The sequence below is a fragment of the Phoenix dactylifera genome, chromosome 9, assembly GCF_051530095.1.
Source record: "Phoenix dactylifera cultivar Ajwa chromosome 9, Ajwa_hap1_PhDact_Kaust_v1.1, whole genome shotgun sequence".
Classification (NCBI taxonomy): domain Eukaryota; kingdom Viridiplantae; phylum Streptophyta; class Magnoliopsida; order Arecales; family Arecaceae; genus Phoenix; species Phoenix dactylifera.
Genome location: NC_143198.1, coordinates 14,872,654 through 14,884,843, shown reverse-complemented (window position 1 = coordinate 14,884,843; position 12,190 = coordinate 14,872,654). Strand labels below are relative to the sequence as shown.

At 40.5% G+C, this 12,190-nt stretch overlaps 1 protein-coding gene across 1 annotated transcript in view; it reads right to left on the bottom strand.

Annotated features, from left to right (window-relative positions):
* The window catches only part of LOC120112307 (uncharacterized), a 31,359-nt gene extending 19,647 nt beyond the window's left edge, over nucleotides 1-11,712 (bottom strand). The window contains exons 1-2 of the mRNA XM_089925637.1: nucleotides 9,275-11,712; nucleotides 8,841-9,178 (exon numbers count right to left, since the gene is read on the bottom strand). Of these exons, the coding sequence (XP_089781763.1) occupies nucleotides 8,841-9,178; nucleotides 9,275-11,547 (2,611 nt within the window). The 5' untranslated portion in view covers nucleotides 11,548-11,712. The remainder of the gene's footprint in view (nucleotides 1-8,840; nucleotides 9,179-9,274) is intronic.
* Nucleotides 11,713-12,190: the final 478 nt, after the last annotated feature.

The following is a 12,190-nucleotide window of genomic DNA, read 5'->3' as shown; positions in this document are numbered from 1 at the left end:
TCGCGATGCTCGCTTCACGGGGAGGTTCTGGACGGAGTTATTTCGGATGCTCGGAACGGAGTTGAAGATGTCCACGGCCTTCCACCCTCAGACCGATGGCCAAACAGAGCGAACCAATGCATTATTGGAGATGTATTTGAGGCACTATGTGAGTGCCAACCAGCGGGATTGGGTGCGACTCTTGGACCAAGCCCAATTCAGCTACAACTTACAGCGATCGGAGTCGACAGGTAAATCACCATTCGAGGTGATTACAGGGCTGCAACCAGACACTCCGGGAAGTATCGCAGCAGACTACATGGGACGTAGTCCGACCGCCTACAGGTTCGTGAGGGATCTGAAGGAGGATACAGATTTGGTTCAGGTCTCCTTGTGGAAGGCGACCAAACGAATGAAGAAGTGGGCTGACATAAAGCGGCGGGCAGCTGAATTTCAGGTTGGTGATCGGGTATTGGTGAAGCTTTATCATCACATGAAATTGAAGTCGGGCTACCACAAAGCACTTGTGAGGAGGTATGAAGGTCCCTTCATCATCACACATCGAATTGGAGAGACAGCATACCGATTGTCGCTGCCTTCCAAGCTGAAAGTGCACCCGGTGTTCCACGTGTCCTTGTTGAAACCATTCAAAGAGAACACAACTGACCCTTCTCGGGCTCGAAGCGGGCGAGCTCCAGTGGCCGTACGAGTTCATTACACCAAGAAGGTTTCTGAAATCAAGGCGGACAGAAAAAAGGGTAACCGTGTGCAATACTTAGTCCGATGGAAAGGACTATCAGATTCAGAAGCAAGCTGGGAATATGGTGACGAACTATGGCAGTTCGAAGACATCATCAACGAGTACCGCCTAGCCTCGTCAGGGGCGACTTCGGCTTAGGTGGGGGAGGGTGTCACGGCTCCTCGAATCGGGGCTGGACCGGACGCGGATCAAGGTATAAACCAGATCAGGTCGCTGGACGGGTTCGAGGTCTGACGGTGCTCTCTAGAGATTTGGGCAACTTGGAGACCAAATCTGGGCCCTAGGATCACCTAGGGAAACGTGTGCAAGATGTAGGTGGAATACCCAAGAGCATGGGGCCGTGGGCATGTGCTCCAAGGCGTGTATTGTTGAGAATACATGCTGGTTCATCATTAGGAGGAAAGCTGCTGCAACGAGACTGATTCAGCGTTGTGGGCTTATCTCGAAGCATGGACTGAATCCGAGAAATTGGGATGCATGGAAATGTGTGCCACTGATGGAGGAACGTGGCATAAGTCTCCAGAAGGCAAGGGACACGTTTTAACACGTTATTATAACTGAAAACGTGTATGGTTAGAAGACGTGGCTGAAACGCTGTTTCCACGCGCTTTCACTTTGAGGGGCATTTTGGAAACTCTACAGAAGTCCGTTCAAAGTGAAAAAGGTGCCATCTGGAAGGATTCTTCGTCCTGAATCCAACGAATCTAGTTTCATGGTAATCGGAGTTCGTTTGAGGCACGAACTTGGCTGTTTTATCTGATTGCGCAGAATCCTGCGGGAATCGGGGTTTTCCTATCTTATCTAGAATTCATCCTTATCTTGTGCATGGAAAGTTGAGTTCGTGAGGGACTTGTAACTAGAGGTTGTTCCTCTATAAGAGGACCCTCAAAGGGGAGGGATTGGTATCCGGTAGAGCTGGAGAGGCCAAGAGAGCTTATTGTAATCAGTTGAGTGGTTATTCAATAAAGTTCTCTTCCCCTACATTTCTTCTTCTCCTTCGTGGTATTTTCTGGTGTTGTGTTTCGCTGCATTATTGTTGTTAGGCGTGACCTAAGTCATAGAGACTAGGTACCCACGCCAGGAAGGCTGATCGGTTATCTTCGATAGACCGAGCCGCACGTTGTTGGGATTCGCTTTGTAATCCCTTCGTTCGTGTCACTTCTCCCTATGGTAACCGGTCTCCCCGCAAATTTGGCATGTTGTATTGAAGGGGAGGGAGGAGGAGGTGGCTCTACACGTGTCTCACCTTGTGGAGACACTGTAGATGGCTCTGTAGCATCCCTATCCGCACGTGTGATCCGCGAAACTCTCCCGGATCGCTTGGCTACAGCTCTCTTGGGTCCCATTTCTCCAAGATCTTGATGTAATCTACTGTTTGGAGACGATTGGAGGAGATTTGAGAGTGGGAAATAGGGTTTTCGGAAGAGGACAAAGTGAAAATAGTGCTCTAGATAGCTCACGGGTCCCCCTTTTAACAGTGGGGTCCCGACGTTGGGTCGACCCTAGATTTTTCTTGGGTCGACTCAACGTTGGGTCGACTCTATTCTGGGTTGGGTCGACCCAAGTTCAGAAATTTTTTTTTTCTCTTCCTTTTCCCTTTTAAAAATTTTCTTGCTTCCAATCCTTACAAATTCTTACTGGGACAATGATACATGAGTAAGAAATCTATAGATGACAAGTTTGACTTATGTTTCATGGGTTTTTAGAAATGGGAGGAGTGTATCATGAGACTGCTTGCTCCCTTTTATATCTCCTCAATAAAAAGGATCACATATGCCTAATTCCCTCCTAAGCATGCAAAATCTATCTTCACTCAAAGGTTTTATGAATATGTCAGCTAATTGTTTCTCAGTACATACATGCTCAATACATATGTTTCCATTTTGCACATGATCTCTAATAAAATGATATCTTATTTCAATGTGTTTGGCTTTAGAGTGCTGAACCAGATTTTTAGTAAAGTTGATGGCACTAGTATTATCACACATTATAGGAATGTTATCTAGCTTAACTCCATAGTCCTCTAGTTGTTGCTTAAGCCATAGTACTTGAGCACAACAACTGCCGGCAGCTATATATTCAGCTTCAGCTGTCGACAGTGCCACTGAATTCTGCTTTTTGCTAAACCATGATACTAAGTTATTTTCTAAAAATTGACATGTTCCACTAGTGCTCTTCCTATCTAATTTGCATCCAGCAAAATCAGCATCTGAGTAGGCAAGCAAATCTAGACAGGAGTCTCTCGAGTACCATAATCCTATGTTTGTAGTTCCTCTTAAATATCTAAGGATTCTTTTAACAGCACTTAAATGTGACTCCTTAGGATCTGATTGGTATCTAGCACAAATTCCTACACTAAACACGATGTCTGGTCTACTAGCAGTAAGGTAGAGCAAGGATCCAATTAATCCTCTATAAAGCTTAATATCAATACTCTTTCCTTTCTCATCTTTGTCTAGCTTACTAGTAGGTTTCATTGGAGTGCCTACTCCCTTGTGATTTTCATTTCCAAACTTCTTTAGTATTTCCTTTGTATACTTAGTTTGATGAATGAAGATACTGAAGGGTTCTAGCATGTCATAATGGGCAGCGGAAGCTAGGGATTTTAAAAATTTCTTAATAAAGTCCCTATGCATGAAACCCTTTTAAGCCTAGATCACCTTAATGATTACAATCAAATGATATAAAATAAATGCAGAATTAGTAGAATACCTCAAACGCTAATCCAAAGTGTACAATCTCCACGAGGCGTCCAAGTGTCCGCCCTCCAATGGTGATCCACACGAAAACTTGATCAAGACTTTAGCTCCAAAGACTTTTGATCCTTAATGCAGAATTCTTCTAAAGAACTCTAACGGCTTGCTTTCCTTCCTTTCTATTTTTTTTTAGGCTTCTAAAATCACTTCTAATCCTTTTGTCCTAATGAAGACCACCTTGTCTTGGCTTAGGACACACTAGAAGCAATGTTAGAAAGAAAGAAACTAATGTAAGAAAGAAGGGATATGAGAGAGAGAGAGTTGGATTGATTTCCAATGATTTGAAAACACCGGGAGCATTCCCTATTTATAGATGGCGTACGGATGCATTGTAGCCATCCATTCATGCATGAAGAGGGGCGTGAGATCAAGTGATGTGTCATTTGATGAGAGGGCATATCAGAAGTAGTTAGGATAAGATGAAGTGCTTATGATATGGCGCTTCATCCTTATCCATTCCCTAAGCATCTCTTCATGAAATCCACCGTACTCATGCCTCTCTTCATTTCTTCTCACGCATGAAAAATAGGGAGCATTCTCAACCATTGATCAAGGCTAGATGATGATCCAAAGGCCCTTATTGGTGGCGCCATAAGAAAGAAGGAGAGAGAGAATGATGCGGTTGAAGGGAAAGTAGTTAGGATATGATGACGTGTCATCTTTATCCAATCCAAGTGGCACTTCTTCATGAGGCGCCATTCTAAATTCACCGTATTTCCTTCTTTCTCACGCCATCTGATGTTGACTAAGTCAATATCACAAGTCCATCACGAGATCATGATCTCCCATCATCCCATGATGAAGATCCAATGGCTCTAATCCATGGCGCCATCCATTTGATCCTTCTCTTCATCCAAATGTTGATCCAACGGTCAAAATTAAATGTTTTATCAAATCTAATCCAATTAGACTCAAATCAAGTCAATTTAGGTGCCAACTCTTGGCTAACCCATATTAGAATATGATCTAATCAAATTAGATCAATTAAAAATCAGATTCGAATCCAATTCGAATCAGATTCGAATCCAGTTCGAATCAGGAGCTAAGGTTTGCAACACCTGCTAGGATGTTTATCTTGCAAACATGATCTAATCCAATTAGACCCTTGATAAGTTTTCTTGTGTGTGACCCATTGGGTTCCATACTTAGCCAGCAATAGGTGTGAGTGCGAGTTGACCCAACTTGATTAGAACTCTACTAATCGATTTAAGTCCAAACTGCGCGAACCCGAACTTAACAATTAGAATCCTTTCTAATTGATGATCGAATTAAACTCTTTAGTTCGATCAAACCTATAAGACAAGATTGACGTCTAGCAACGTGTCATGTCTACCCGGAAAATATGGAATTTAGTGGAAATACCAAAAATACCCTTCAGTGGCAAGTTACCATGCAATTCAATCCTTTAATCAAACTGCATCCCAAATATGTATATGAGTATGAATATATGTCAAACTCAATTTCATATTCATATTTTTCTCAATCTTTTAATGATAATTCAAATAATGAAACATTAGAAACTCTTTCTAATTTTCATTCTGCTTTGATCAAAGGCTTCCTGAATTATCATATGATTAGAATAAATAGGATGCTATCTTCTCTTACTAGAAGTGATTAATTCCTTGTTGACCTACTCATAATCTTCGTACACAATCCACCATATCCAGAAGACCTCGTACATAACTTATTGTCATGAATGAGTGTAAACCAAAACATAGGTTCATGTGCACAAGATACCATGGTGATCTCAGGTCAAAGGATCAGTTGCACAACTCCCACTAAGAGAATCATCTTTTGACATGTAAGTAAGACTTCATAAGATTTCTCTTTGTAGGTCAATTCAGTGAACTCATTCTTCTAATGAGCACCCATATCTTTGTATTAGTGTCTCCACACAAATGATTGTGAGATCAATCATCCTCTGCATCGAGCATACATAAGACATGCCAGTCTTTCCGGTAATCATTGATCCCCGACTCAATGTACCAATGACTGGAAATATTTAAGATTAGGATTTTAGGATTTTAAGTCTCACTAGTATGATCTCATCATAGTCTTAAAACCATTGCCCTAATCTAAGGAGTTTATCATAAATATAATCAACAGCATATGATAAAACATAACGCCTCTATTCATATTTAAATGTCATGTACATGATTTGGACAAATCAAAAGAAAACCCTTCGCAATACATATTGCGATTGGCTTGTAGGGCATCTACTCTTTCAATCTCCCACTTGCACTAAAGCCAATCGCTCTTATATTTTATCCCCATACAATCGAGGTGGCGATCGAACTGCTGTTGTGGTAGAGCTTTAGTGAACGGGTCTGCTAGGTTATTCTTGGTGTCTACTCGTTCAATGACTATGTCTTGTCTCTCGACAATCTCTCGAACAAGATGGAAGCGTCTTAGAATGTGCTTGGATTTGTGATGAGACCTTGGTTCCTTCGCTTGAGCAACAGCTCCAGTGTTATCACAATAAATTGGGACTGGTCCAGCAATCTCGAGAACTACTCCTAACTCAGAGATGAACTTCTTCATCCAGACAGCTTCCTTAGCGGCTTCACTTACAGCAATGTATTCTGCCTCAGTAGTTGAGTCAGCTACAGTTTGCTGTTTGGAACTCTTCCAGCTCACTGCACCACCATTTAGGGTAAAGACATACCCTGAAGTGGACTTGCTATCATCTGGATCTGATTGAAAACTAGAATCAGAAAATCCTTCTAGTTTCAACTCAGATCCTCCATAAACTAGAAAAATATCTTTAGTCCTTCTCAAGTACTTAAGAATATTTTTCACAGCTATCCAATGATCCTCTCCTGGATCAGCCTGAAATCTACTTGTTATGCCTAAGGCATAAGCAACATCAGGCCTAGTACATAGCATAGCATACATAATCGATCCTACTGCCGAAGCATAGGGAATAGAATTCATTCTATTCCTCTCTTCAGATGTCTTAGGAGACATCTTCTTAGAGAGACGTATGCCATGACTCATAGGCAAATAACCTCTTTTACTTTCTTCCATGCTGAATCTTTTCAGCACATTATCTATGTACCTAGACTGGGACAAGCCTAGCATCCTTTTAGATCTATCCCTATAGATCTTTATACCAAGTATATAGGATGCTTCTCCCAAGTCTTTCATGGAAAAGCTTTTTGACAGCCAAGTCTTGACCGATTGTAACATTGGAATATCATTTCCAATGATCAGTATGTCATCTACATACAATATTAAGAAGACAATGGCACTCCCACTAGTCTTCTTGTACACACATGGTTCATCCACATTTTTGATAAAACCAAACTCTTTGACTGTTGTATCAAAACGGATGTTCCAACTCCTCGATGCTTGCTTTAATCCATAAATGGATCTCTTAAGCTTGCATACTTGATTTGCTCTCTTACTTGAGACAAATCCTTCTGGCTGTGTCATATAAACCTCTTCCTCAAGATAACCATTAAGGAAGGCGGTTTTGACATCCATCTGCCAGATTTCATAATCATAGTATGCAGCTATTGCAAGCAAAATTCGAATAGATTTGAGCATAGCTACTGGCGAAAAAGTTTCATCATAGTCAATTCCTTGCTTTTGCCTGAAACCTTTTGCCACCAATCTAGCCTTGTAGGTTTCTACTTGGCCATCTGCTCCAATCTTTTTCTTATAGACCCATTTGCAACCTATAGGGTTTACACCCTCTGGTGCATCAACCAAAGTCCATACTTGGTTGGTATACATAGAATCTATTTCAGATTTCATGGCTTCTAGCCATTTGTCAGAGTCATTACTCATGACAGCTTCCGAATAGGTCAGAGGATCATTATTCTGAACAATGTGGGCTTCATCATTCTCAATGATGAACCCATACCTCTCAGGTGCTCTTCGCACTCTATCTGACCTTCGGAGAGGAGATATGTGTTGTGGTTGTACCTCATCAATAGGTACATCTGGTTGAAGAATTTCTTGTGTTTCTATTTGTAGGTCTTGAACTTCTTCAAGTTCTATTTTTCTATCCTTGCCCTTTTCTAAGATAAACTCTTTTTCTAAGAAAATGGCATGCCTACCTACAAAAACTTTTTGTTCGGTAGGATGATAGAAGATGTATCCTATACTATCTTTAGGATAACCTACAAAAATATATTTATCTGATCTAGCACTTAGCTTGTGTCCAAAATTTCTTTTGACATAAGCTTGACAACTCCATATCTTAAGATACTTAAGATTAGGCTTCTTTCCTCTCCATATCTCATATGGAGTGCTAGGTACAGACTTAGAAGGTACCCTGTTTAATATTAGTGCAGCAGTCTCTAGGGCAAAACCCCAGAAGGAAATAGGAAGATCAGTAAAGCACATCATGGACCGTACCATATCTAATAAAGTACGATTCCTCCGTTCAGCTACACCATTTAATTGTGGCGTATACGGAGGTGTCCATTCAGAGAGAATGCCCTTTTCTTTAAGATGATTTAAAAACTCACTAGAAAGGTATTCACCTCCTCGATCAGATCGAAGGATTTTAATACACTTTCCGGTTTGTTTTTCAACCATACTTTGATACTCTTTAAACTTATCAAAAGCTTCGGATTTATGTTTCATAAGATACACATATCCGAACCTTGATAAATCATCAGTGAATGTGATGAAGTAAGAGTATCCATCTCTAGCTGGAGTTGTCATAGGACCACATACATCTGTGTGTATAAGTCCTAATAACTCACTTGCCCTTTCTCCATGTCCAGTGAATGGAGACTTAGTCATTTTACCCATAAGACAAGATTCACAAGTTCCTAATGATTCATAATCATAAGGATCAAAGAACTCTTCTTTGTATAACTTGTTGATTCTTGATTCACTTATGTGACCAAGTCGGCAATGCCAAAGAAGGGTGTTATTTACTTCCTCTCTCTTTCTTTTATTGCTTTTATTAATATGAAAGACATTGTCATTAAGTAATAAAACAAGAAGACCATTTTCCATAATGCCATTGCAAAGATGCTTATTAGAAAAATAAATAGAGCAACCATTGCCCTTTCCATTAATTTCAAATCCTTTCTTTAACAACAAAGGAATGGAAATTACATTTCTAATAATTTTGGGCATATAATAACAATCTTCTAATTGTAGTAGCTCTCCCGAAGGTAACTCCAAGTTGTAGGTTCCAACAGCTTCAGCCTGGATGGACTCTCCTCCAGCGCCATACAGCTCGAAGTCACCTTTCTTCAAAATTTTAATTTTCTGTAGTCCATGCAAAGATTTGCAAATGTGAAAACCACAGCCGGTATCCAATACCCATGAATTTGAATTTGAAGAACTTAATGACAAGTTGGCATGTAACATAAACATACCTTTTGATGCAACTCTTGCATCGGTCTTCATACTTGCAAGAAAACCCACTTCTGAACTATTGTATAAGACAAACCATTCAGCCATCTCGAGTTCATTGACCGGCACATCAGGTCCCCTTCGGATTAACCCAAATGGTCGGGCACTTTGAGTAAAGACTGTTAACCCCGTGCCACGATCACCACCGTCATCATTCCTTTCTTCTCTGTTAAACACTGTTTCGATTCCATTGAGGTACATTGAGCAAAATGTTGTACTCTCTTTAGAAATATAAGCCTCAGCGATAGAACCTTCTGGGTGAGCTCGGTTGGCAACAAATCCTTTTAGAACTCCGAGTAACCTACGATAAATAATAGGTCAATGCTAATAGAAAAATTCTTACATGTACAATAATATATATGATTACTATTCCTACTATACGGTTGCAAATAATTACCTTTCAATTGGATACATCCATCGATATTGCACTGGCCCTCCAAGAATAGCCTCGCGAGGCAAGTGAATAGCTAGATGAACCATGACATCAAAGAAGGCAGGAGAGAAAATCTTCTCAAGCTTGCAAAGAATAAGAACAATTTGGTCCTCTAATTTTTTCAAATCAGCTTTTTTTAATGCCTTGGAGCACAATTGCTCAAAGAAATTGCCTAACTGAAATAATGCAGTATTAAGTTCTTTGTTGAGGTACCCACGCATTCCAACTGGAAGAAGGCGTTGCAAAAGAATATGATAGTCATGACTTTTCAGACCCGATAATTTACCACCTTGAGTACTTACACAGCTAGATATGTTTGCCGCATAGCCATCTGGAAACTTAATTGATTTTAAAAAATCACAAAACCCTTGTCTCTCTTGCAGGGACAATGTGTACAATGCTGGAGGCTTCTCATAAGATCCGTTCGCCCGCTTTTTTAGGTGTAACTCCTTCCGTATACCCATATCTGCCAAATCCATGCGTGCTTTTTCTGTATCCTTGCATTTCCCATCTACGCCCAGTAATGTCCCAACAATATTTTCTGCAATGTTCTTTTCTATGTGCATGACATCCAAGTTGTGACGCAGATTGAGTGTTTTCCAATAAGGGAGATCAAACAAAATGCTTTTCTTGGCCCAAATCGTGTCAGCATCTTTGCCCCTTTTTCTTTTCTTATTAATGCTTGGATGCTTGCCCAACGGCTTGTATGTCCCTGAATTAATTTGCTCCAAGATCTCTTCTCCTGTGAACTCTCGTGGCCTTGACCTGTCCTCACTTTTACCATTAAAGAGCTTGCTCTTTCGCCATGTGTGGTTCTCAGGCAAGAAACGCCTCGCACCCATATAGCCAATCTTACTCCTCAAACGTTCTGATGAAGCATCTTCGTTACAAATGGGACAAGCCAAATAACCTTTTGTTGGCCATCCAGACATGTTACCATATGCAGGAAAGTCATTAATGGTCCACATGAGAGCAGCATGCATTCTAAATGTACTTCCACTAGAGGCATCATAAGTTTGCACGCCATCCTTCCAAAGCTCTTTCAACTCATCAATTAATGGCCTCAAGTAAACATCTATTTCTTTATCGGGAGCCGTTTTTCCGGGAATAAGCAATGACAACATACAAAATTGCTCTTTCATACAGTTCCAAGGTGGAAGATTATAAGGCATCACGATAACAGGCCACATACTGTACGATGTGCTCATATTTCCAAAAGGATTGTAACCATCGGTGGCTAGCCCTAACCTCACATTCCGCGGATCCTTAGAAAACTCAGGATGTTGCCGATCAAAGTTCTTCCATTCCTCCCCATCAGCCGGATGTCTTAATGTTTCGTCATCCACTCGCTTCTCCTTGTGCCATCTCATATCTACAGCTATTTTCGGAGACAAAAATAAGCGCTTCAATCTCGGTGTCAGGGGAAAGTACCGCAAAATTTTATGAGGAATCTTCTTACCGTTACCATCATTCAGCTTATATCTAGGCTCATCACATATAGGGCATTTCTCCAGGTTCGCATTCTCCTTCCAAAAAAGAACACAATCATATTTGCATGCATGAATTAGCACATATCCCAAACCCAAATCTCGTAAAAATTTCTTGACTTCATAAAGGGTCCATGGAACAGACTTATCACACTCCGGTAGAATTTCCTTGTATACCTTCATGTTCATGTCAAAAGAGGAATTGCTCCACTGGTTGTACACCTTAATATGAAGCATCTTAATAACGAATGATAATACTGTAAAAGTTTTGCAACCAGGATAAACGGGTCGTTGAGCATCATCAAACAACTTATCAAAATTCTGTGCATCCTCCCTCCCCAAGTTATTAGGCAATTCGTCAATATCGTCATTCATGAAAGCGCCCATGTAAACAGCTTCCAGCATATTAGACAATTCGTCCCTATCATCGGTGCCATCCCCAGCCATTCTATCCTCAACACCTCCACCATTGTCACAGTTAGCATCATTTGAAACACAAGATTGATGCACGTGAACAGATTCTCCATGTTGCACCCAAGTCTTGTAAGAAGGCGAGATTCCTTTCAACATCAAATGAATCTTGACAACTTGAATGCTTTGTTTTTTGTCATTCATGCACTCGACACAAGGACACCAAATATCATTTGCTGAGCCTAAATTTGCCACCGCAAATTCAATAAAGGACTTCACCCCTTCTCTATACTCTTTACTCTTCATTCTATTTTTTATTGTCATCCAACTCTTGTCCATTTTGACTGACCTACAAAGTACTTCATCAAGTTAGATTGATTAGTTTATAGATTTATTTTTGTATCCTGCAAAAAAAAGTTGCAGCAGAAAACCAGGGGCGGCCCAATACATTTGGGGGCCTAAGACAAATTCAGTGAATGAGGCCTTTTCTTTTTTTATTATAATAATAATAATAAATTTTAATAAGTATAAAATAGTTAAAAAAATGATATGAAAATAGATAGCTGTCAAGTATACTATTTCAACAAAGATGCATGAATCTAACAATGATAGACAAGAAGCCTCTTCAGTTTAATATAATCCTTAAATAGAAGCATGGAAAAATAATTAATTTAAAAGAAGTCCCATCCCACCATCTCCCATCTCCCATCTCCCATCTCTCCTTCGATACCCAAGCTACCTCACAGCACGGCAACCATTCAACCCAAACAGGAAGGAGTAGAAACAATTAAAAGAATCTCCACCCTCTAAGAAGTCCATCTCTAATCCCCATCTTTCTTCCCGATGGCCCAGCTGGATAAGGAGTAACGTGAGGGAAGGAAAACCAAGACCAAAACCAAAATAGTGATGGTCCCCACCCTCTAAGAATCTCCACCCTCTAAGAAATCCATCTCTAATCCCCCTACTTTCTTCCCGATGGTCC